This window comes from Lissotriton helveticus, chromosome 7 (genome assembly GCF_964261635.1).
Source record: "Lissotriton helveticus chromosome 7, aLisHel1.1, whole genome shotgun sequence".
NCBI lineage: Eukaryota > Metazoa > Chordata > Amphibia > Caudata > Salamandridae > Lissotriton > Lissotriton helveticus.
In genome coordinates this window covers 1,541,031,642-1,541,058,881 of record NC_136068.1, presented here as the reverse complement: position 1 = coordinate 1,541,058,881, position 27,240 = coordinate 1,541,031,642, and the positions used below count along the sequence as shown (strand labels likewise).

The 27,240-nt window shown below is 44.9% G+C and overlaps 1 protein-coding gene across 1 annotated transcript in view; it reads right to left on the bottom strand.

The window, feature by feature from the left end:
- Positions 1-503: 503 nt before the first annotated feature.
- LOC144770466 (branched-chain-amino-acid aminotransferase, cytosolic-like) overlaps positions 504-27,240 on the bottom strand; it is a 167,354-nt gene continuing 140,617 nt past the window's right edge. Inside the window, exons 10-11 of the mRNA XM_078654990.1 lie at positions 12,890-12,964; positions 504-2,928 (exon numbers count right to left, since the gene is read on the bottom strand). Of these exons, the coding sequence (XP_078511116.1) occupies positions 2,890-2,928; positions 12,890-12,964 (114 nt within the window). The 3' untranslated portion in view covers positions 504-2,889. The remainder of the gene's footprint in view (positions 2,929-12,889; positions 12,965-27,240) is intronic.

The following is a 27,240-nucleotide window of genomic DNA, read 5'->3' as shown; positions in this document are numbered from 1 at the left end:
ACTCAATCATTCATGAACGCATCACTTGTCTCTGTATGCCACGTCTCAATAATACATACAAGGTCTAGGGTTTATGCTATAGGTGCACCGCTATCTGATGCGTTTCATATCCAACCTTCCACTACGAAAAAATGTCAGAGAAAAAAGGATACTCTCCAACAACTGCAAAATAAGTATCCTCAGGACTGAGACAAATCCACCAAGAAACAGGAACTGCTACACTCGGTCTCCACACATGCTTTCACACACTATGGCAATACAATTTAGCAAATGAAAATCAAAAAAAACAACTGCCATATAGAAAATATCGACACATGCAAGGCTGTAGTGGTGCTGACAATAAGAACTAACAAAATATTCAGCTAATTCTGTTGAAAAGCAGGTCTTCAATGTTGATGTGGTTGCCTCAATTCTAAATTCATTCACCCCTCAATTTGAGGGCAGGCCTGTTTGTTCTACCAATGATCATGTCACAACACGAAAAGATACATATGAGACTGTGATGCGTGTACACAAGTTTAATTGCGCAATCCAGAAAGGGAACTTAAAATAGAGAGAACATAAAAGACCCAGCATAGTGGTACACGCAGCTTATTTGCAGCTTGCTAGCAAAGAGATTTGTCACAATTGAGCATTCAGATTCAACATTTCCATTTGTTTATTCTACACGCATCTAAACGCTGCATCATAAATATTAGGGATCACAATACACACAAAGTTCCACTTTACCTGGTCAGTGTGGCAGCTGAGACTTAACTATTCCTAATTTCATGCAACTATTGGAGACAGAATTATACACCATGAGCACACTTCCTTCATGATGTTCTTTAAGGACATGGATGACATCTATGCAGTACTAAAAAGGAAGTGCAGAATAGTAACATCAGCACTAGAAAGGTACTTTACTAACTCGACCTTCAACCCCTTCCAAAATATTGTATTTAAGCTTTGTCTATTGTGGGGTGCATAAACTTCAATTCAAGGCTTCGATTTAACTAGGACAATTTGGGTAGCCATCTTATTTAGTTCCACAGATGGAAACACCAAGGTATGACCATAGACAAGCGTCCTCTACTGCTCCTAAAGCATTCATGTGCTCATGTTGTTTATTCTCAAACTTTCTTGCTCTTGAAATAAACACCAGCCTACTGAGCTATGCATTCTGAAACTTCAGGTTGCTGTGTTCACACCTGCATTCTCAGGCCACGGTCGCAATAAATGGCCAGTTCCAAGGTACGTTCATTGACACTTCTCAGCTCCTGTGATGGAGCGTGGCTCTGTGACATTTGGGATAACCATTTAACCAAACCTTTGATTGCCTCACAATAAAAGAGGTAAAACGCTAGGACAAACCCCAACCAGAAATAGTATAACTTTGCCATCACTGTGCTTCTTAAATGCAACCAGTTCTAGCTATATATTTGCGATTCATTAAAGATTCAGCAGTGCAGCTTAATCACATAGTCTTCACAATTCACATGTAGCTCTTTGAGATGGAGTAACAACAGGCACCACAAAAAGGGACAATTTCATGTCGCAAATAGTGGGCAAACAGTCGTTTAGAAGCACATTGGACTTCTTTGCTAAGTTATTAGTAGGTCATATCCTTAACTTGAATTTCAAAGTTTAATTTATTGCATTGCATACGCTGATAATACACTTCAGTAGCTGCAGCATGCAGCGAGGTATGTCTGAGTAATGTAGTACATGGCCTGATCTTGAGTGAATGAACTAGACTCAAGCATGTGGGACATTCAGTAAAATCCTTCATTGAACATCCAAGAGGGCACACGCCTGGCTGTTCACTTGTCCAAATGATGGGGAAGAAACCTGAGCCACCATACACAAATGTAGATGTAACAGTTTAGTGCAGAGCATAATACTATAGATTAGCAAGTTACTTTTGCCAGGCAAAGGAAGTGAGGTACTATAAAATGAACTGATTTGTCCAGAGTCGCTTAAAGTGGGGGATACAACAATGGAGCGATTAGATCCCATCTCCATTCGACATATTGTATTTTGATTGGTTGCTTCAGCATGTTGCTTCCTGTTGGAGAAGTACTGCTGTGCCGCAGGGTCACATGACCCTGTCCAACAAACCTTTTTGCTTTTCATAACACATTGGTTTCTTCAAGGCTGCAAAAGGTACAGGATATACGTCTCAAGAGTGTGGATATTAGCCCAACTGTAACATATACATTTCTACAGAGACGGATACCAGGTATATTTTCCTAACGTTCAGATAACACACAATTCGAAGTCAATGGCATGCTTTGAAAGCTAGAATACATTCAAACAGTTTTCTGAGAATACTTCTGCTGCTGGGGAAGTCATCCCTCACATGAAATGTGGGCAACTCCATCAATAATGTCCGTAGATCTTCAGTTCATGACCAAAGAAAGAGCTGCTTCAGTAACTCAGCTGAATGTTGAGAAAGGTTTGAGGAGTGTTTCCAAACTTGGGTATCTAATACAAAGGTCAACCAAGGTGACATCTGTATGGTATTTTGGCCTCTTGGTATAATACACACATGTGGTCGAGTGCACCTCTAGCATAGGGGTGCAAAGCTATCAGTTGATCGAAGCTCTTGACGTGTCGGCAGCAGTCATTGCCATTTTTAAAATCTCCTGAAACTCTCCAATGACCTTGGAAGCAGGCCAGCTGCAAGAATGCTCCACCTTTCTGTAACATGGAGAATGAGGGCAGCATAGGCAGGAATTTGTTCAGAGGAAAAAGATCATCCCTACCCCATATTACACCATAAGATAGCAATGATTTTACAAAGTCAAAGTCCATTATAAATATGACATTGCCTTTGGAGGTTCATGATTGAAAGACTTAAGACACTAGGTAGGATGAAGATCCATTCTGAGAACACGGAATGAATGATCAGATGGAAAACATCCACTCGCTGGGAGTGCGGCCATACTGCAGGGAGAAAGAAACAAGAATAAATTAGAAACATTGGCACCTGGCAGCTGAACTTAATTAACTGGATCAGTAACCAAGCTAGGCTGGTTCACAGTGAATCCTACTGAAATCATGTAGGATTATTGCAGCTCTACCAAGACTACAGAACCCAGGTTACTTGCACGGGGGCTAAGGGGTCACTGCATAAACATATTTAGCATATGGTTAAAAAGCTTTGCACATAGTATGTTACTGAGAATACTTCACTTTAATGAACCAGCACTGAATGACTACTACAAATATGCAACATTATTACACTGCACTTACCTGCCTCCCTGCAGCTTTAGAAAAATCTTGATTAATTTGCAATGTGTTGACTGGTGAAAAACCTCCTTTCGTTTAATAGTGAGGCAACTTTAAACCTTACAATAGTTGAATGAATGAATGAAATAGGTTTTATAAAGCGCGTTACTACCCCGAGGCCTCGCATCGCTAGGACCAAACAGAGCAAGGACATGGTAAGTTAGTGAGTATTAGTGAAGAGATGAGTTTTAAGAAGTCGGCGGAAGGTCAGTAGGTTGGGTTCCCTGCGAAGAGTAGGGGGCATGGAGATCCAGAAAATGGAGGCAATCCAGAGAAGCAACGTCCGCCTCATCTGGATCTGCGTACTATCCTCGTCGTGGCGAGGAAGGCGGTGCTGGAGCGAAGACTCCTGGACGGTTGGTAGGGGGTAAACAGAGGATGGGTAATGGCAGGTCCAGTTTTCCAGATAGCTCCGTGGGGGAGGCACATGGCCTTGAAACGTATTCTGGACTGAATTGGCAACCAATGAAGCTTCCTCAGAGCAGGTCTCGCCGATTGTCTCAGGGGATCTCAAGGAGTAGGCGGGCCGCACAGTTCTTGATTACTTGCAGTTTTTGGGTGGTGGCCTGCGGGGCGACCAGATACAATGTGTTCCCATAATCCAAGCGGGACATGATAAGGGCTTGCACCATAATCCTTCGCGCCTGTAAATTAAGTAGGGGGAGGATTTTCCTTAACATCCACATCAGACCAAAGCAGACAGCAGAGAGCTTGGTGGCTTGATAATTAAAGCAAAGGGAGCTGTTGAGCCATATACCTAGGCTCTTAATCTGGTGCTTTGGGGCAGGCATCGTACAGATACAGGGTGGCCAGGAGAGGGTGAAGGAGACTTGCCCAGAAACATTAATTCTGTCTTGTCTCCATTCTGGTTAAGGTGAGATAGTGCCATCCATTCAGCTACCGCTTCTAAGCAGATGCCCAGATCACACGATGACCCTTCGGGTCTTTTAATGCAACCACAAGCTGGGTGTCATCTGCGTATGTAATGATTTTTATGTCAAATGGAAACATTTGACATTTTAAACCACTCAATAAACATTTTTATAAGATTTTTCATGGCCAATTTCTACTTCGTCCACTTCTTAATATCTTTACATAGGTTGGGCTTCTGTATTACCAACTCAAACGATGATTTGTATGTCTTTTTTGATTGGCGCTATTAATTTAATTCTGCATGTTTTATCTCTGAAATATGCCTTAAAGTGAGGCAGACCCCATCAGAGAAGTCACTTCCATAGTACAATTTTCTCACCCGCTGGACCATTGACCAGATGAAGTTTAAGTGGAACTGAATACAATGCAATGGGGCAAGTTCCTAAATGAGGTCAGGAACCTTTCTACATCAGTTTGCTATTTCTGTCTCCTTGTGGGCTGGCTCCACAACATGCAAGGGGCACCAGCTTTTTAACATCTGTTTTCTTACCTGCATCTGGTAGTGAGTCGAAAAGGTGCTTAAGTGGTTTATAAATATCAGTATGGTGCAATTTCTACTGCTTGAGGCAGTGTTCAATAACACTATCCCTCTTTGGTGCCATTCAGGGATGGATAGAGACATTCCTTCCTCAAAAATCATTCCTGTAACTAGTGTCATTGGAAAATGAACTTCAACCAAATTTATTAGGTGATCTGATAACAGCAGATAACTGTGAAATAAAGCAGAATCCATAGAGATGAGGGTTTCGGTAAACTACCTTCACCCCGCATCCGTAACCCCGCATGCTGTAACAACGACCGCATTGTGACAACGCATACCATTACCCCTCAAGTCGTTACGACTTGCGGAGGGGATGGAGAGGTAATGGATTTAAAATCCAACACCTTCCCTGCAGTCCGCACAGACTGCAGTTTGAATAGTAAATTTTACTATTCCAACATCCAGCGCTCCCCCTCCGCAAGTCGTTGTAACGACTTGCGGGGTAATGGTATGTGGGAAAAAGAATCACATTCGAGGGTTTCATGTGCACAGCAGCCCATACCTGTGCTGAGAATTGAGCAAAGTATAACAAAACGATGCTCTGTTTGAGATCAGGAGTAAAAAGGTGTCAGAACAAAATCAGTTAAGAAGGAATACAATTAAAGGGCAGTCTCTCAAAAACTTGCATATTTCAAATACTAAGGATTTTTCAGTTGATAACCCAAGATTCAATTTTAAGAGGGAAAATGCATTAACTAGTAATTTAGGGACTTTATCCTACTCACAGTCATCATAAGTGTGGATACTTTTCTGTGTGCCTTTTATCAACACTAGGTAAACTGTTTGGTGACATTCAGTTTAAAACTGCCCACAAATTATGGGTCCTAAAATGTCATTTAATCTAGGATTTGTCCTTGCAAGATAGTGGTTGTAGAGGGACGTTTCTAACACAAGAGAAAACAAATCTGACAACATTCTTCTAGAATTGATAAAGTTGTTAAATATGTTTACAAAAACTTTGACTTTATTTATTTTGTATGATGTGGAGCATACATTGGTTCCCGTATACTCCAATTTAAAACGGAGTAGAAGCCACAGCAATGCAATTAAGTCTTTGTTCACTTCTCACATCTTCACGCTTAGCCGCTCTTAACTGTGTCACTCAGAGCACCTTCACCGTGCAAGTATTTTTTTCTCCAACCACTGCCTGTTTTCCATGTTGTACCTTTAGCGATTTGCAGTCTTTTTGTGATATTAAAACTCCGCAAAGTCTTCACGGCTGCTGCCCTGGCACTCCAATGCATGCTATAGCGTTAAGATTCTCAACATTTACTATACAGTTTATTTAGACTTGACCATTGATATCTCATTTTCTTTTTCAAAAACGTTTTCATCTTCAAAAAACTTTTTTTTAGTATATGTATTTCTCGTTTGCTGCAACACTTTAGTCTTCTTGATGCTTGAAGTACATACAACGGGCATGCAGTCTATTTGCTCAATTCAACTCCAACACTTGATTAATGTGGGGAGTTATTGCTTCGTTTACTTCATCTGGGACGTTGTCCTTTTCAAATAGGATAACTAACTTCGAGATATATTTTTATTATATGATAGTGCATGCAGCAGATCAGTCTCTGTTGCTGAAGTTACATCATTAAGACTTGCTCAAGTACAAGTTAGAGGTTTAGTTTTCAATGTCCTAACCTCCAGGGTAGGTACATTTTTAGTATTTTCTCATTGTTAGGGCTACGCAAGTTACAGATATGAGCTATGGCTTGGGTTGCAATGTCAAACAGGCGCATGCAGTTAAGCCCCATACAAAGCTTCTCATCTGACTTATTAAAGCTAATGTTTTGTGAAGTATACTGTACTACATTAAAATTACACTAAGATTGTTACAGGACCCCTGACTCTGTTGGAGTCACTCGCATTCAAATAGTACTTGTCTTCAAATGTATCACCAGCACTAGAACTGAACCAGTCTGAACTGTTTGACAAGATGACACAGTGCCTGAATGAGCCATTTAGCTATATTGTTTTTCCAGTGTTAAATTCTAACGAGAGGACACATCACATGGGGGAAGAGTTATACTTTACTAAATCCTTTGGATATTGTTGGTGTTATAAGCTAGAGGTAATGCTCTACCCTCTCTTCCAAATACAAAGCAACATTTGTAGACTGGTCAAAGGATTGGGATTGTAACAGTTGGACACAGCTTTGAGTTTTTGTATTTGAACAAGTGAAAAAATATTTGACTTCGAATTTTAGTCGCGCATTAACTCAATTTCATACTGTTTTATGGGCCTTTGGAATGCAGCCGTTATTATTTTTGGGAAACCAAAACTGCTGCAAATCCTTATTTTCCTTTCAGAAAATGTTCAAAGAATTTGTGTACAAGTGTTAAGGTAGGTACTGTACCTACTGAGCACAATTACGTTTATGGATGTATGCATCTCGTTTTATGGTATTATAGTATCTGATCATAACTGGGACACTGAAATAACACTGTTGATTTGTGTCACATGAGTAATTTGTAAAATGCAAAGTCCACATCCATGCAACAATTTCATTACCTTCTTAACCACCTATTCAATCTTTTCTCCCATTGCCACTTTCTTAATGAAGGCGCTTACCAACTTTTAATGCTGGGCAATCTTTACGTTGAATATTTCAATTCTCTTTTTCCACACGCCTTGGTGTATGCTTCAAACTTGCGCACAATATCGAGGCAGGTATTAAATGTAAGGTCTAGAGTGAAAAACGGATGTGACATTATGGATTTAATGCCTATGTGGTTATCTGACGACATGCAGGATATCACTTATGAGCTTAATTTATTTCAAGTACTCTGTAGTTATATCCCACTGAATAGGTGAAAATGTAGGGTTATGATATTGTTTATTAACAGTTCCCTTAAGTTCTAGACACTCGATTCTTGTTGCAACCCAGTTCCAGAAGCCCTTGCTTCAAACAATTGGGATTCTGATGGTAGTCTGTGGACCTCCCTACACACCAATTGACTTGCCTGTCTTATTTCGCTGACAAGAAGCAACCGATGACTCACACCTGGTAGTTCTTGGTGATTTGAATTCTAATTAGATAGTATGAATGCCACACTTACCATTAAATATAATGATTTTTTTCTCCTCTTTTGCGCTATCTCAGCATGAACCCGTTGCTTACTATTTGTAGGGCTACAAATGTTTAGACATTGTCTGCTCCAATACTCCATTTTGTCATGTTTTCTTTATGTGCTTTGCCTTAGGCAAATAATTTGGGGCTTCCCTTTTCGTGAATCGCCTTCAAAATAACTAGACCCCACTCCACCTCAGTGTTTGTTTCAGAAAGACAGGACTGGAAATCTGTGTAGACTGAAGATTTATTGCAGCATTTGTCTGAAAATATTATTGATTAAACCAATTCCTATCTGATTGTTAATCATCTTTACTCAGTAGTACATTGTGCCTTGAATAGAATTCCCATTAACAATTGTTTTTTTTTTAAGTGCAATCAAATCTTGCAGCTGTGGTTTACCGTGGACCTCGCTGCCCGTAAGCAGGTCATATACTTTACTGAAAGACACTGGAATGTCTAAACTTAGCCATGCTTAAATGTGGCCATACAGAGAGCACAGGCAGCTTTTTGCAGTTTGAAAATATTTAATGCCCCCTATATGGCTCATGGTATTTTTTCTGTGATTGATGAGCTTAGTAAATCTAATATAGAGGCAAATGTAAACAATTTGGGAGATAGGTGCAATACATATGTGTATTCTCAAAGCCTTCAAGGTCGTTTGTTTCAACCTCAGCCAGTAGAGAAGCCCAGCCTTAAGTCCTCCTCCTGACATACGATAGACTGGTCCCTTTTGCCAAAAAATTGTTTTTTTTCTTTACTTTTAAAGAGTAAGCCCTCAGACTCCAGCATTGCACCTCTTCCTATTAAATTGCATAAAGAGTTTCTCCTTTGGGAGCACTACTGCCTATTGGCTGTTCTCAATGCCGCTTTGGCATCAGGAAGAGTCCTCACATTTTTTAAGCTTGCTTCAGTCACCTCTATTCTAACAAAAACAAAAAGCACTAGATAAGAACGCTTGTAGGAATTTTCAGCCTATCTCCCAACTGCCATTTTAAGCCAAACTTCTTGAGCAAGCTTTTTCTTCAGCTCCAAGAGTTTGTAACTACAAGCCTCGGTTACACTGCACAATGCGGATTTCACCCTGGATTTACCTGTGAATTGGCTGTCATTTCTGCCCTTGCCGAGCTATCCTGCTGTGCGAACCAGAATCTTCCAGTTGCCCTTATTTTTCTGGATCTATTGGAGGCATTTGATACATGATATTCTTCTAAAGCGTCTCTTTGGGAGATTGGTATCAGGGATGTACTCTTGCCTGGTTCGACAGCTTCTTATCTACTAGGATGCTTTAAGTATCTCTCTCCATCTTCTCCTCCTCTACGGTTCGATCCCTGAACTTAGGGGAATCCTAGGAATCAATTATTTATTTTATTTTATGAGTTTTATATAGCGCTAGCCAGGCTCGAAGGTATCGGAGCGCTTTACAGCATGAATCACTCGTAGGATACATTAAGGCAATTGTTATATACAAAGTTCCGGGAAGCCTCACATAATATCGACGTGGATAGCAAAATGTTACACGTAAAGTAAGTTATTTCAGTACAATGAACAGGGAGCATATGACCGTTATCACAGTAGAATGTACCGGGAACAAATGATGCCTTGCTTCAGTGGTCGTTGAGGATCCAGTGACTCCTGGAAGGGATCGACTGGTGAGGAAGAGGGGGGGGGGGGGTGAGGAGGAGGTTAATTGCTGATCGAGTGTCCATGTGCTTCTATGGTTTATAGCTGTCCATTCCAATTGTCTCCATTATTGTTTAGCATTTACATGATTCGACTGCCCAACATAATTCAGTCATGTGTTTAAGATTTTTTCTTATATCCTAAGATACTGAGATAGTCATGAAGATTTATGACAATATCCATGAAGCAGCTACAGCATCTTTTAAACGATGAGAACAGGATGAGCAAGAATAATTTACAACTTAATGGGAAATTGTGTGTCCCAATCCGCTCCTCTCCCTTTGCGCCTCTCTCTTTGTCCCAAACCTGCACTGTCTACAGGTGTGAAAAAAGATGCGAGTAAACATTGATTCTCATTGATTGGCCCTCTCCGTTGTGGGTCAACCTAATTCTTTGACAAAGAACATGTTATTTCAACTCTGCTCCCTGACGCGCATTTTATACTTTTTCACACTTTCTTATATGGTCCAAGTCGTCAATACTATTGCGTTCTCACTGATTTATTACTGTAACTCTTTCTACCTTGGGCTCCTAGATTATTTTCTTCCTAGACTCAGGGCCGGCTCTAGGGTGGTGCAATTGGTGCCACTGCACCAGGCACGGACTTCAGGGGGCACTGTGTTGTCAACTTATAGTGGGTTTAAAAGCACCTGCAGGCACGTTCCTTCTCTCCAACAATGTTCAAGCAAAAATAAAAATATCAAGATAACTCTGGTGATTAATGGATATGCTGGAGAGCAATCGAGTTTTGTCTAGTAGAAGTTTTAACTCAAAGTAGCACAGAGGGTTAATATGCCTGCTGCAAGCAAATGCACCATGCAAATCACATAAGTGCATATAATGTAAATAGTTCAGTGGGTTACTGCTATTGTCGGAGAGATCATTTTGGTACTTGCAATTTATAAATTAAAATCCCAATATAGAACAGTTAGCAGTCATCAAAGAACTGCCTGGAAACTGCAAGGCATATGTTAGAGCGTTACGATTTGTTCCCCAGTCTTTTATTACCCTAATGCAACAAAAAGCTTCATTTTGGGTAGAAATCCATTCTTATTTGTAAAGGCACCTCCCACTCATTGTGCTACGTTTTAAATACTGAGATTGTGCTTCTCCATATCAAACCCTCCCCTACATAAACTTCACAGATTTAGAACTTTACAGCCAGACTTGTGCATAAAAGATAAAAGATCATATTTTTCCTGCACTGATCTCTTTACACTGGGTGCCAATGAAAGCTCACATTGTTTAATTCCTTGTGTTTGTTACATAGATCCATCCTCTCACCAACTACCTCTGCCTTAAGTACTAGATTTTGTTTCGATCAGTCGTTGCAATATTTTAGGTCACAGCAAAAATGTATTTTTGTGTCCCTTAAAATTTATCGCAAACACAACAAGATGCAGCCCGGAGTGGCGAAACTTTCAACCACCCACCCACCCCCAATCAAGAGATCTGGGTTTAATCCTCTGTTCCTTTGCTCACTATGCCACCCCGGTTTGGGCCAAGCCATATGATATGCATATCAGTCTTGACCCTGTGCCTCATGGGAACAGTCCAGTCCGAACTGCCAGGCCAGGTCCTCCCTGAATCGGAAACAAGCATCCTGTAACTGGTTTCCGGATGTCACTCCTCATCAGCCAGGCTAGTTTGAATCCAGTGGCACAGCAAGCAAAGGACCAACTTCGGGGCATGCCCTTGGCCCCTTTCAAAATCACGATGGATTAAACCCAGATCAGTGACTGGGGGTGAATGTCCAGCATTCCGTCCATCATCTTTCAGTGTTGCATTTTCGCCCTAAGTGGGAAGGGTATAGCCAGATGTGGGACCCTTGCTCGCTATGCCACCGGTTTCAAGCTAGCCGGGCTCGTGAGGGCTGATACCCCAAAACCAGTCTCAGGATGCTTGTTTTCCAGTCCAGGGAGGACCTGGCCTGGCAGTTCCGACTGGACTGTTCCCATGGGGAGCAGGGTCAAGGCCGAATTGCCTATGGATGGGTTCAAGCTGGAATGGCATGACGAGCAAAACAACGAAGGATTAAACCCAGATTTGTAACTGGGGGTGAATGTATGACAATGTTCAGCATTCCGTCCATCTTTTTGTGTTGCCTTAAATTCATCATCAAACTAGGGGAGGCCCAGCTGGTTCCATGGCAGCTGTGGGGAAATGGTACTCTATACCTCTGCATCTAAAATAAATTCTGACAATAATCCAATTTGGAAGGAACTTCAAACTTGGCTGCTTAAAACTTGGATGTTTAACATCTGTATACATTACTTTCGATACACTTGTTGAGCTGTCTTACATGGGTTGTGGTAATTTGCAATGATACCCCTTTTGTGGGTGAATGATGAACTTTACAAAACCCTAAACTAAACTTAAAACATTACGGTGAGTTTAAACTACATTAACTTTGTAAATTGGTCTTGTGGTCTTTGTGAACAACATGTAGGTCGTAAATGCTGTACTAACTAAATGGAATCGCTCAACACAATGAAAGATGGTAACCACTACAGTAATTCTACATCACCAAGGTCGCATGGGATAGACCTATACTTTAGTAGTTGCAGTCTACCAGTTTATATTTGACACCGTTTCTTTGCACCAACTCTTGAAAACAGTTTTTTTCTGTAAAGAAATCGTTTTGCCTATGGTATGTCGAGGATTACTGCACCCTCCTTTCCCAGCAGGTTTTACATCACACTCTACTTCTTGAACCTTCTAATGAGGATATAAGGAGGAGGAAAAAGGGAGCCAAGATCCACTCAAGTTGAGGGGTCACAGATGCTGCAAGTTCAAACTCCGCCACAGCAGGCAAGTCTGATGAGACAGAACAGGAGCAGAGTACATACGTCAGGGGCCGTTCTCTAAAGGTGTTTTGGTATAATGTGATTTCTACAACGCCAGAAGTGGTTTCATTATATTGACATTTAATTGACCTCACAGCACTGCATAGCCACATAACAGGATGGTGACTTACACAAATAAAAGCTTTGCGTACTACTTCCAAAGGCCCTGGCAATAAACAGGATTTTGTTTCATATTGCAAAACTTGGACTAAAACAACCAGCTTTTGCCCATCAATAATGCAAAACTTGGAACCAGCAGCAACAAACCAGAAGACGTCTGCAGGATTCTGGGCCAGGCATAATAATATAATTTCCTGCAAAAAGGAATACCCAAGATACAGAACAACTTAAAGATTATTCACTACTGAACTGTCAGCCTCCATAACCCAAAGGTGCCTAGAGGATGATCTCTTTGGAAACACGTACACCTCCTTTCTTCCTTTCTAATAAAATGCTTGCATAAGACTGGATAAATTAGCAAGATGTAACAAAACAGTGCTCAGGTGCCAGGTTTTTTCACCTTCTCAGTAGGAGGATTACCTGTATGTCAGTTAGTTCCTTGAGGAAACGCTTTGCCAGGTCGGGTCCATTCTCCATGGTGGGAATGTGGTAGTTCTTTTGCGGGGAAAAAAAAAAAAGATCATGAACAAACCAATACAAGAACTAAGAGATTGAAAGTACATTTTTTTTTGAGAGAGAGGTTTACTGAGTGTGATTAAATACAGATCAGCATTTTTAGGTCAAGCCTGGGCAGTGCAAGCACTGCACGGCACGCTGTATTGAGATAGGGATTTGAAGCTACGCCCACATTTTTCATTGGCTTGTGTCATTGTCCACTGTAAATTGTGGCTGTTCATTGGTCAAAAGGCTTAGTATTCCCTCCTTAGTTCCGCCTTGCCTCATTTTGTAACCTCCCATGGCGACACCCAGTTACGTGTGGTTGTTGCTCGGTAGGCTTTAATTACAGCCTCCAAGCACTATTTTTTCAAATAGAGTTGTCCTGCCTGGTGAAGCAGGCAGGACACGCTCTGTCCTAACGGGCTTTTTTTCTAAAGCACGCATTTGTAAGAAATTAAGCTATTGGCATTGTAAATGTCAATGCCTTTTATTTATCTGTTTTACAAACAGCACATAAATAAAAGGTATTGTCATTACAATGCCAATAGCTCAAACTCTCATAAATGCTTGACCTATTGCAATGCAAATGCTGGTTAAAAAAATGCTGTAAGTTTGTTAGTAAAGGAAGTGGTACAGGAGAACTGAGACAAAATGAAAATACTTTTTTACAGCATTAGCAACTGCCACTATTTAGAGATATGTGGTGTGTTCTTGACACACACACCATTCCCTGAGACACACAAACAATGACTAAACTTCCCTATAAATAAGTGAGTTAATGGAGACATCCAGAATGATTAGAAAAGGCTACAAAAGTATTTTAAACTACTCTCAAACTGATAAAACGGTACTATGAAAACAAACTACTGGCTCTGTAGAAACGGATACCCTGATCAGCAGGCTGAGGCTTACATTATAAGACAGCTGCATCAAGTTTGCTTGTGTTGGCCAGTAAGTTGTTTATGTATGGCCTGTAAGTTGTTTATGTATGGCCTCTGAGTTCCTAGTTCACACACGGCCTCCAGGTCCTAAAGAAGTGGGTACTTACTGAATCTTGAAGATCCATCTTAAGAAGAACCATGTGTTAATTGCATTCATAAATGGCAAATGGTTGCTAAGCAGTCTTAGCATTAGCATCTGAGAGTTCAGGACAGGTTGAGCCAAAGCAGAAAAGGCCCGAACACATCAGTTTTTCTTAAACGCATAAACAGCCATGAGGTGCTGTGAACTAGAGCAGATGAACTGAGAATTGCAACCCCACAGCAATGTATTCAAATGAAAGGTTATCTGTCACCTGAGTTGCAAGAAGATATACACAATCCCTTGAATTATATGATCAGTCCAGCCAGGATACACAAGATGTTGTCGGGTAATATTGTGCCCATGAGCAACAGTTTTCGGAATAACGTGCAACAGGTGAATGGTACACATGGTACACTCTGTGGATGCAATAAGTTACTGAGTTAGAAGAGCTTAAAAGTGATCTTTGGATGACAGCGTGAAAAAGGCTAGGACTGTGGACAGTTTTGTTTTACTTGGAATTCCTAGAAACTCTGAGTACAAGTGTCAGGGAGAAATAAAAGTTTAAAATCCAGATTCTTTATCACGGTGATGGAGAAGAATGAGACGGAAAATCAATCAATCAATCAGAGTACTTGTAGAGCGCGCTACTTACCCGTGAGGGTCTCAAGGCGCTGAGGGTGGAGGGAGGGGCGGGGGGGGGGGGGGGTCTTGTGGAGTCTTCTGAAGGCGAGTGGGTCTTGGGTCTGTCGTATGTGGGTAGGGAGGGTGTTCCAGGTCTTGGCGGCGAGGTAGGAGAAGGATCTGCCGTCGGAGATTGTTCGTTGGATGTGGGGGGACAGCGGCGAGTGAGAGGCTGGCGGAGCGGAGCTGGCGGGTGGGGGTGTAGAAGCCGAGTCTGCTGTTCAGGTCGGCTGGTCCGGCGTTGTGGAGTGCTTTGTGTGCGTGGGTGAGGAACTTGAAGGTGATCCTCCTGTCTATGGGGAGCCAGTGTAGGTCTCTCAGGTGGGGGGTGATGTGGCTGTGACGGGGGACGTTGACCATCAGATGGGCTGAGGAGTTTTGGATGAGTTGTAGTCGTCGTAGGTGTTTGGCTGGGATTCCTGCGTAGAGTGCGTTGCCGTAGTCCAGTCTGCTGCTGACGAGGGCCTTTGTCAACGTTTTTCTTGTTTCGGTCAGGATCCACTTGTAGATGCTGCGGAGCATGCGGAGGGTGTTGTAGCAGGAGTAGGAGACGGCGTTGACCTGCTTAGTCATGGAGAGGGAGGAGTCGAAGATGAATCCTAGATTGCGTGCATGGTTGGTGGGTGTTGGTGCTGTTCCCAGTGTGGTTGGCCACCAGGAGTCGTCCCTGGCTGAGGGGGTGGGTCCGAGGATGAGTACCTCCGTCTTGTCCGAGTTCAGCTTCAGGCGGCTGCTCCTCATCGAGTCGGCGACAGCCTTCATTCCCTCATGGAGGTTGGTTTTGGCGGTGTGTGGGTTCTTGGTGAGGGAGAGGATGAGCTGGGTGTCGTCGGCGTAGGAGATGATGTTGAGGTCGCGATGGCGGGCAACTTGTGCGAGGGGGGCCATGTAGATGTGCGAGGGGGGCCATGTAGATGTTGAACAGTGTCGGGATGAGCCCTAGGGGATGCCGCAGATGATGTCGGTGGCTTCGGATTGGAAGGGTGGGAGGCGGACGCCCTGGGTTCTGCCGGAGAGAAAGGACATGGTCCAGTCAAGGGCATTCTCTTGGATTCAGGCTTCTAGGAGGCGTGTCTTTAGAGTGCGATGGCAGACCATGCCGAAGGCGGCGGACAGTTCCAGGAGGATGAGGGCTGATGTTTTGCCGTTGTCTAGTTGGCGCCTGATGTCGTCTGTGGCGGCGATGAGGGCTGTCTCGGTGCTGTGGTTTCGTCTGAATCCGGATTGGGATGGGTCCAAGATGTAAGATGTTGTTGTCTTCCAGGTGGCGGGCCAATTGCTTGTTGACAATTTTTTCGATGACCTTTGCTGGGAACGGGAGCAGGGAGATGGGCTGGAAGTTCTTGAGGTCTTTGGGGTCCGCCTTGGGCTTCCTGAGGAGGGCGTTGATTTCGGCGTGCTTCCAGCTTTCTGGAAATGTCGCTGTTTCGAAGGAGATGTTGGTGACCTTCCGTAGTTGGGGTGCGATGGCTGCGTCTGGCTTTATTGAATACGTGGTGTGGGCACGGGTTGACAGAGACAGTGGCGTAACAAACCTTGAGGGGGGCCCCCCTGCAGGGTACGTGAAGGGGCCCCTCTGGACTCAATCTAGAGAGACCCAGCAGAAGTGCGGTGCTGACAGGGCTCCTTGGAGGGTGAGAGCCCCCCAGCACCGCGGGGGCTGCAGTGGCCTGTGTTACGCCCCTGGACAGAGACCCTGAGTGGATGTAGTTTATGACCTTGTGTCTCTCGTCGTCGTTGACGTTGGACCAGGAGCTCAGACGGATGCCGCTGGTCGTGTTCACAGGGGAGGTGGAGTCTGGCGTATTCGGGCGGTCGTGGTGTTGAAGCCGTCGTGGATGTCAGCGATGGAAGAAGATGGCTAGTGAGTCGCACCGTTCTTGTGAGGGCGGGATGTCGTTGGCGCTGGGGTTTGAGAGTTCCTTTACGATGCTGAAGAGCTCTTTGCCGTCGTGTGCATTGTTATCCAAGCGGTCTTTGAAGGAGGATCTCTTGGCTAAACTGATGAGGTGGTGATGTCTGCGGGTGGCGTCCTTGTGGGCTGCGTGGTTGTCCGGTGCGCGTTCGTGGAGCCATATTTTCTCCAGATTCCGGCATGTGCGTTTGAAGGTCTGGAGTTCGTCGGTGAACCAGGTAGCTCTCTTGCTGGCATGGCTGTTGGAGGGTTTGAGCTGGGCGAGGGTGTTGGCGCAGTCATTGATGCACTGTCTGGGTTGGTGGGGTCGGTGGGTGGGTGATTAGCTGGTCTTCGATGACTTTGCTCCAGCAGCGGCGAGGCAGCTGTTGGGTGCGGTGGTGCGTGGTTGGTTTCTTGAAGGTGAAATGGATGCAGTGGTGGTCGGTCCAGTGGAGTTCGGTGGTGTGGTCGAAGGCGACGTGGGTGCTTGTGGAGAAGACTGAGTCCAGCGTGTGGCCGGCGGCGTGGGTGGGTGCGGTGACTAGTTGTCCGAGGTCGAGGTTGTCGATCAGGGTGGCGGAGTTGGCGTCATTGTTGTTCTCGAGGTGGAAGTTCAGGTCCGCGATGAGGATGTAGTCCGTGGAGGCGAGTGCGTGGGTGCTGGCGAGGTCGGCGAAGGAGTCGCTGAACTGAGCCCGGGGTGTCTGTAGATGAGTGTTCCTCTGAGGCAGGGGTTAACGAATGGGCGCGGGGCCGCAGGGGCAGCAGCGGCAGGAACGGCGAGCAGGGGCACGGGGCGGGGGCAGCAGAGACCGAGGGTGCAAGGCTCTGGTGGAGCGGAGCTTCAGCGGGGGGGTTGAAATGAAGGGGGGAAGCGACCTTCCTGGCAAGGTCAGGGGTCGCCCAATTACTTATCTTAGGTAAAAATATTTCTAGAAGGCACTACATCATATCCCCGGATTCTTCACCTTATCAATATTCTACAGGTGCCAGACTGGACCAGGAAACTTTTCACTAGCAAAGGCTCTCCAGTGCCACCAGGTGGCACCATTTGGCTTCGCATGTAACATTGTCTCATCCAAGATGTGAGGCCATCAGGAGATAGAAGGATCAGACAGGCAACCTCAAATCAGTTCCTGGAACCATTTGCTTGCTATGTGGAGGCATGTGCAAAGGAAGCGGCAGAGCATAAATACAGCCCATAACTCGTATGTCTCTACCTTGGGATGTTATTCATTATTGCACTGATGGATCCATTAAGAAGGCAGGATGGTAAGTAACATGTGGGAAGATTAGGATACATCTTCCAGCCGATTCTTCACCTTATGAATGAATCCCAAAGCAATGCCCTCTGTAAAGAAAGTTTAAATAGTGCTGGTTAACCAAGGCCTTGCAGAGTACCTGTTAAAGTGTGCTTGGGCTGACAGGCAGTAATGTTTAACAAAGTATGCAAAGATGATCACTTGACTTTGGTGAAAGCTGTGGAAGTAGCAATGGTCCTGGTGATGTCAGCACAACTGCCTGGAGGGGCTTTCTTGGCTAAGGGATAGCAGATCTTGATATAAAGGATAACCCAGCATGAAATGTTGCACTTGGTGACCACCATGCCCTTCTCAGCTTTCTTGAAGTCCACAAAGAGCTGATCATTCTGCCTGTTGATTGAGGTTGATGTAATAGGATACTGCAAGCCCAGGGTCCAGTCTATGCAGCTTCTACTCGTCTTTGGTTGGACAAGGAAGAAATAAATATGGAATGTTAATGAACTGACCTATGTGGAAAGCAGATACCACCATAGGTAGAAAGGATGTGCAGGAACAGAGGAACAACATGTCCAAGTAGAATACTGTGAATAGTGGATAAACTGGTTGGGCCCAAAGTTCTCCTAATTGACAGGGTGCAGTAATTGCCACCGAGAAAACAGTTGTCAGAGTGCGACATCTAAAAGGGCACCAACAATGGGTTCAACAAGAAAGGAGATGTCATTACAAAAATAAACACAAAGGTCAAACCCACTAAGTAAAAATTAATGAAGTGGGTGAAAACAAAGTAAATCTTTCAGAAGACGCCTCACTAGAGGCTATGGAAACAGAGAAAGCCAGTTAGGGAGACAAAAGAAGGCATATTCGGAAGCTAAATAACTTTAACAGTGTCCACTACTAAGCCCTGTTGTGCAAGAGGCTGCATGAGCAGAAAGATTTGATTGAAAAGGATTCACAATGTCTGCCTTGCAGTCCAAATAAACAAATTTGCTCCAATGACAATCATAAATGGATTCTGTAGCAAATTTCCTGACAGCCAAGATGGCATCCGCCAGTTCAGGAGGGAGATAAAAGGCCTTCAGCTGCCACCGCTCAATCTCCATGAGTATCCGCTCACATGCTAAGAGAGCCTATAATGTGAGAACCTATTGGGAAAATACCTTGCCACTGTGCTACAGAGGAGCTACTCCCGACACAGGGTCTACAACCCTTGATGTCCTATCTATTGATATAATGAAGGGTGGGGGAACTGTCTGACAGAATCTAAATGGTGCTTCCCTGGGATGGAAGGGAGGAAGGCATCGAAAGCAAAGATGACTGCCAGCAGCTTCATCACTTGTGAGTGCAGGTACCTTAGTCCAGTGAGGAGGCTTCCATGACCAGGGTAGCCAGCACTTGAGGAGGGCTGAAGTGATGAATCAACAAAAGGGTGCCATTTGTACAGATCCTAATGGACTTGCATAAGGAGCTACACTCGAGACGAGATGCTTGCTTGATGTTAGAGCCACTATTTTCTCAGGCACCAGTGAAGGGCTGTCATCTGCCATCTGGGTGTGAGGCACCAACAGGACACAGGGTACATGAGGCCACAAGGCCAAGCAGATGTAGGAGAACAAAAGGAATCTATGTGAGTTGTGTCCAGGACAGTTGCAATGAAGAACAGTCTCAGTATGGGAGTGAAAGGAGATTTCTGAGCACTGATAGCAAAGAATGAGTCGTGAAGGAGTGTCATGAAATATCGAAGCCATTCTTGGACTACCACTAGAGACTCCACTCTCACCAGCCAGCCATCTAAGTTCACAAATACGTTGATTTGCGACATTCATGGTGCCAAACTGTCAGCACCTTCGCAAAAATGTGAGGTGCAGTACTTAGTACAAATGGTAGAACTGTGAACTGATAGTGCTCCAGGGTGAACCTCAGGTAACATCACAAGGCGGGAGAAATCTGGAGTTGAATTGAGTAACCTGGTGGTCCTGAAATGCTCACAAACATCTCGCATTTGGGGTCAGCAAGACATGAATCAGTGACAGCATCTTGAACTTGTCCTGGCGATAGAACACGTTCTGAAGGCGAAGATGCAGGATGGGTCTCAGAACCGTCTCCTTAGCTTGACGACTACAGGCAGCAGTAAAAAGATGTTTATCAATACTGTCAAATACTATTCAGATGGACTGAATAACAACAAATGTATGTGTCTGTCTGCCAATGTTTTATTTGTAGACGGGGAAGACACTTTTAGTTCTGTTTTGTATTGGGCTTCATAACAGTAGTTAAAGCAGCTAAAGCAAACTCTTAAATTTTCTGCCAGGACAAAATACAACCCTGCCTAAACAGACTATGACGGTGATTTCCTTTATTATTTATTGTTCCTCCTAAAAAAAACTATATTGAAATAATTCACACTCAATCTTTAGAGAAAAGTTGACTTCTTGCATCTTTGGAGGCATTTTTAGAATTGAAAGTATTAGTTCTATATATTATGTGGTAACTGAGCTTTTCATGATGCGCAATATGTGTGAACTTGAGCAACATAAGACTGTGCATATAGATGGTGCATACAAGTGAATGGAGAGAAAAGATCAATGCATTCCTCACTGGCAGAATGACTGTTGGATCAGTGAGGAATGAACACCACGTGCACAGGACAATGGACCTTTGAAAGTATTAAAATAAGTGGCCAGTGAATTTATTAGAATAACGAAGAGTGGTCACTGCTATGGTCAAAGGCCATTCCTTTAATAGAGCCATAGTATGCGTTCGAAGAATTACCATTTTGTGCACTGCAAGAGTAATTTATAGATGCACTGGAAGAATGAGACATTGGCTTCCTGGAATAATGACCAGTGGATACATTGGAGTACCGACCAGTGGGAGCGTTGGAAGGATGCCCAGGCAATACACTGCAGGAATTACCACTCCATGCTTTGGAATGCAAATGTCCAGTTTTTATCTAGGTATACGTAAGTAGCATGTTGCAAAATAGCCTATTACTGCAGAGAACAGGACTGGAGGAAGTTTCAGAGCATGTAATCTACGAATGCCCAATGCCTGTAACCCAACAGTGTCCGCTGTTTGGTATTTTATTAAATGCAATAGCAGATGGACATTTAATTTATACACTGGAAGAACGACCATGTAATACAATGGAAAATGGGCATGAACCGATTGGGTGGGTTAAAACTGAAGAGGCCAGGGAGATGATTTTTGTGTGTGATGAAATAGAAGAAATACCCAAATTGTAGGAAGAATCAATCAATCAATCAATACATTTATAGAGAGCGCTACTCACCCGCGAGGGTCTCAAGGCGCTGAGGGGAGAGGGGCGGGCTGCTACTGCTCGAATAGCCAGGTCTTGAGGTGTTTCCTGAAGGTGAGATGGTCCTGGGTTAGTCGTAGGTGTGTGGGGAGGGAGTTCCAAGTCTTGGCGGCCAGGTAGGAGAACGATCCTTCTCCGGTGGAGGCTCTGCGGATCCGTGGGATGGTTGCGAGGGCGAGGTTGGCGGAGCGGAGCTGGCGGGTAGGAGTGAAGAACGAGAGGCGGTTGTTGAGGTATTCGGGCCCCATGTCGTGGAGCGCTTTGTGTGCGTGGGTGAGAAGTCTGAACGTGATCCTCTTGCTGACGGGGAGCCAGTGCAGGTTTTTGAGGTGGGCAGATATGTGGCTGTGGCAAGAAATGTTGAGAACGAGTTGTGCGGCGGCGTTCTGTATGCGCTGAAGTCGTTTCTGGAGTTTGGCTGTGGTTCCTGCGTAGAGGGCGTTCCCATAGTCCAGTCGGCTGGAGACGAGGGCCAGGGGGACCGTTTTTCTGGTTTCGGTGGGGATCCACCGGAAGATCTTTCGGAGCATGCGCATGGTGTTGAAGCATGAGGATGAGATGGCATTGACTTGTTTGGTCATCGTGAGGGAGGAGTCCAGGATGAATCCCAGGTTGCATGCGTGGTCTGTGGGTGTCGGTGCGGTGCCCAGTGCTGTGGGCCACCAGGAGTCATCCCAGGCTGATGGGGATTGTCCGAGGATGAGGACCTCCGTCTTGTCAGAGTTCAGATTCAGCCGACTGAGCTTCATCCATTCCGCGACGTCTTTCATTCCTTCCTGGAGGTTGGTTTTGGCGGTGGATGGGTCTTTGGTGAGGGAGAGTATCAGCTGGGTGTCGTCGGCGTAGGAGATGATGTTGAGGTTGTGTTGGCGTGCGATGGCGGTGAGGGGGCTCATGTAGATATTGAAGAGGGTTGGGCTGAGCGAGGAGCCTTGGGGTACCCCGCAGAGGATCTTGGTGGCCGTGGAGCGGAACGGCGGGAGGCGGACTCTCTGGGTTCTGTTGGAGAGGAACGAGGTGATCCAATCCAGTGCTTTTCCTTGGATCCCAGTGTTGTGTAGGCGGGTTATTAGGGTGCGGTGGCAGACGGTATCAAAGGCGGCTGAGAGGTCTAGGAGGATGAGGGCAGTAGTCTCCCCGTTGTCCATCATGGTCCTGATGTCGATGGTGGCTACGATGAGGGCTGTCTCGGTGCTGTGGTTGGCTCAAAATCCGGATTGGGATGGGTCGAGCGAGTTGTTTGCCTCGAGGAATGCAGTCAGCTGTTTATTGACGGTCTTCTCGATGACTTTAGCTGGGAAGGGAAGAAGAGAGATGGGGCGGAAGTTCTTGAGGTCTTAGGGTCAGCTGTGGGTTTTTTCAGAAGGGCGTTGATCTCTGCCTGCTTCCAGCGCTCTGGGAAGGTGGCTGATGCGAAGGAGTTGTTTATGACGTTCCGGAGGTGGGGTGCGATGATGGTGTCAGCTTTGTTGTAGACGTGATGGGGGCATGGGTCAGAGGGAGAGCCAGAGGGGATGGTGTTCATGGCGTGGGTGGTGTCTTCTGTGCTAATGGGGGTCCAGTTGCTTAGGGTGGTGGTGGGGGTCATTGGTTTGGTGACTGGAGGCGGAGTCTGGGCGTCAAAGCTGTTGTGTATATCTGCGATCTTGCGGTAGAAGAACGTGGCGAGGGAGTTGCAGAGGTCTTGTGACGGTGCGATGTCGTTGTTGCTGACTGGACGAATACCTATAGCAGACATAGGTACTTTTACCTCAAAATAAGTTTGAAGGGCTGTTTAGAAAATTGGATAAATAACTTCTGAATAAGAATATTGAGTTATTTGCACGATTCTTAGACCTGGGCTTCATTACGGCGAAACGCCTGATCACTAAAAGATGCAAAGCCCCGGCAACGCCTCAGGCATTGGCCTGGCACCGCTCTATGCTCAATTGGGCCAAGGCAGAGGGCATGACTCGGCAGAGGGAGGACTTACTGGGACTTTGCAAATTCCCTCTTGCTACACATAGGGGAGCTATGGTGTTTGAGTTGCAGGCTCTCAGGAGGAGGCAGAGGTCGCCTCAGCTCTAAGAGGGCTCTCCACTCATGTTAATGCGTTGCCATAAAAAGAGCTCCCTCACACAATCCTCACATGCTGTGTCATAACACGGTATCTTCATGCGCTTCACAAGCAGTTATTAAGCCATTGATGCACCTGTACCCTCACCACTGGTATAGTGCACCCAACTAGAGGGGTGACTGATCTATGCCAAGGCAGTGGGTTGTAGACATGGCACACAGGGATGTCGGCCATGTCGGCTCTTTACTTTGTTCTGCACTAAAACACGCAGCCTGCAAACGCAGTGTGTGAGTGTAGTGGTACAGGACCTCTAAGGGTGGCACAATAAGTTCTGCAGCCCTTAGAGGCCTTCCCTAGTCACAGTGCCCTGGGTACCCGTGGTACCATTTACTAGGGGCTGACTTGTGGACAGAGAGGTCAATTGGGTTTAGTTTTGGGGAAAGAACACTGGGCCTGGGTCCCTGATTGGCAGGGACCCAGGGCACACCAAGTAAAAGTGCATCAGCAGTCTGGCAAAATGTAGGGGCGGTGGGTTACTGCAACAGAAACCCACTTTCCTTCAATCGTTCAATGCTACTCAACATCATGCACAATATAGCATCACAATACGCAGCGCTCGATTATACATTCTCTTATACTACCTCTCAAGTGTTCTGACGTTGTGGATGACCTTACAACACCAGGTCTGAAACACTACATTCTCGCTATTGATGCCAATACCGGGCCATATGTCTTACTGTGGTGTCCTTGCCTGGCACTTGTGGCCATTTGACTATTGTTGTACTGTACTGTTAAAAATAATAAATGTCAATAACAAGATTTACAACAAAAAAAACAACAAAAAAAAAAGAATATCGAGTTGCTTTTATACAGAATTTAATATTTGTTCAAGTTGTCTGTTCTGCCAGTATCAGGAGTTAAAACAGTTCTACGTTTTAGGCACTGGAAGAATGGCAATGAAAGGCACAAGAGGATGGGCGTTTGGACATGTTGAAAGAATATCCAAGTGATACATTGGAAAAATGACTATTGGAAAAGGCATTGAATGCACTGAAAGAATGACCACGCCATGCATTGAAAGAACCCCTACTGCACGCAGTCAAAGAATACCATTGGATGCATTGACAGAATGGCCAATGGATGCGGAGGTAAAACGAATACTAAGCGTTGCAATGTTCACAACTGATATGGAGATAAAAATGCACTGCATGATAAGGCATAATGACAACTAGAAAAATTCTAAGAAAACTCAGAGGCTATTTTGGAAGAATGGTCACTGACTGAATGAAAGAGTTACTTCGAAAACATTTGAAGGATAGTACACTGAATTGTAATAAAGTTACTTGGAAACACTAGAAAATAGCCAGTTAGTCACTGTGGGATGTATAAGAAAAATGTATAGACTGCTTGGTTTTTAGGTGCCTATTGGATGCATTGAAAGGAATATCCGTTAACGCACTGGAAAGTTGTTCACAGACTGAATTAGAAGAACAAATGCTCAATGCAAAGGAAAAATTACTAGAAATTGAGACCTCTGCGATTTTGGACAACCTCTTAACTGAAGCCTCGCATCTTTTAAACTCACCAGGCCTTCTGAGAACACCGTGGCTGATTTATCTAAAAAGAATGTGTAAAGCCCTTTCCTTGGAATTTCTGTGGAACAAACCTGATGAAGCCATTAAGGTACCAAGGCACCTGATAAAAGATTGGTGTAAGGACCACTTTCGGGTGAAGCGATTAAAAATGTGTCTCGTGAAGTTAAACAGATCTTTTTGTAGATCATAAGATTATTCCTCACTATGAAGTGTCACTAGATATGAAACGAAGTTCCTTTCCAAGGTAACTTTATCTGAAGTTCCAATATGGTACGCTCCCATTGGGTGAGTTTTCAGGGAGATGGAGGAATGCTAATAGATCCAGCAATACCTGCCCAGTGTACAAATTGAGCCCTGATACCACTATCCATTTTGTATTTGTTTCCCCTGCTTATAGTACTCCTCCTTAAAAATAGATTATCCCAGCATGCCGTCTTCTGGGAATACGGACCCTTGGGGTAGTTTTTTGGGTATTGAAATCTGATACAATGAAAATGGTTAGTAGGGCTAAATATTTGCAAGCAGCATGGATAATATGTATGCGGGCAGGAATTACAAAGTGTTAACTCCAGTATTGCAATAACCTTCATATTATTAGGTTTGTCTGTGTACAGAACAACCAGTACAGTAATGTAAGACAGCAGATTATCGATGCAATACCGACTTTGTATAAGGTGGATCTTGCATATCTGGTTTAGGAGGGGGGCCCCAATTTGATGGAATCTTGAATAAAGGAAGTGTGTAGCCCTGGCTGATACAGCCGGATAGATAAACACCCTAGGGGGAAATTGTAGTAATGCTTATTGTGCACATTAAGGGTACAGTATAAACGTTTAACTGCTTGTGTTTTTAAAGCATTTATTCTCTCCCAATTTTTAGAATTGTGATTTCAACTATTTATTCTCTTTAAAAATCTTAGAACTTTTGATATGAGTTTAATGCTTTAAACAAAAATTAGGAACTGTTCCCTTCTAGAAAAGGAAGGCAGACAGTGAGGTGGGAAATCCAACAAATTATTTGTGATGCCCTCACACACGCCTGGGGATGTCATGCTTCATCATCAGACTTGCTCCTCGTTGGCCCAGCGCTGCCATGCCCTACGGGTCCCCGAAAGGTCACTTTGGTGAAGATCTTTGTGGTTCTAGCCGTATGATGAGTGTGTGTGAGAGGGCTCCTAAAATCATTAGGATGAGTGAGGGTGGGTGTGTGATTGGTAGAGAAAAAAAATCTAAAACCGACTAGGTGTCTACTTTGATAGTTTTATTCTGGAGACTCTCCTGTCAGGGTTAAAAGATCAAATGTAGGTTGGTTCTACTGTAGACAGATGATATGTTCCAGTAGTGTGACCATATGTAACCGTAGGTTAACATGTTTAGCGTCTTGTGACCCAATGAGACCGGATCAGCGATGCTTCTTCAGGACCGAGAAAGTGTTATTCAATACCCTACCCCACACCTATTAAGTGCAATAGTATATATCCCTTAAAAATACCGGTTTAAAAAGAAATTGAGTGACCCAATCATTCAACCCATTGGATCGGTAGATATTGGCTCCATAGGTCACATAGCAGAGGTCAGTGCTTCGCTACTGATTGGTTCTGGCTCTGCAAAAGCGAACGGCCTACGCTCCTCTGCTCACCTATAAACAGGTATTTTTTAGGGAATACCCACTGTTACACTTAATAGGTGTGTTTACCCAATGTAATGTGTAGGAGAAATAACCACTGGATGCACTATATAAGAATGAATACTGAATGCACTGGGATGAGGACCACCAGATGAATTAGATAATGATCACGAAAGGCAGACTTGCTGTGTTGCCTAAGGCTGGGCTTTGCTCCGCTCTACCTCCTTGGCCGGGCTTGGCTCCGCCGAGCCCCTGCACCCCTGTGTTGGTACCTGTGGGCCGGGCATTGCTCCGCTTGTTCTCTGGCCGGGCTTGGCTCCGCCGGGCCCCCTCAAACTACATTTCCCAGCAGCCCCATCGTGGCAAGGACGCCGCTGACGCAAATCGGAAGCGCCCGGAGGCGCATAAAGGCTCCCTTGGTGCCGAGGCCGGGGGGGCCTTACTTGCAGTGTTGCTGAGGGCCGGGCTTTGCTCCGCTCTACCTCCTTGGCCGGGCTTGGCTCCGCCGAGCCCCTGCACCCCTGTGTTGGTACCTGTGGGTCGGTCGTTGCTCCGCTTGTTCTCTGGCCGGGCTTGGCTCCGCCGGGTCCCCTCAAACTACATTTCCCAGCAGCCCCATCGCGGCAAGGACGCCGCTGACGCAAATCGGAAGCGCCAGGAGGCGCATAAAGGCTCCCTTGGTCCCTCGGGACGGCGCCGGACACGCCGGACGAAGCCCGGACAAAGGGCGGACAGTCTGTGACAGTCCGGGACAGGACGCGACTGGGCTGGGCCAGGGACCCTGATTCTTATTTGCTGGTGGACTTCCGTGATCCTT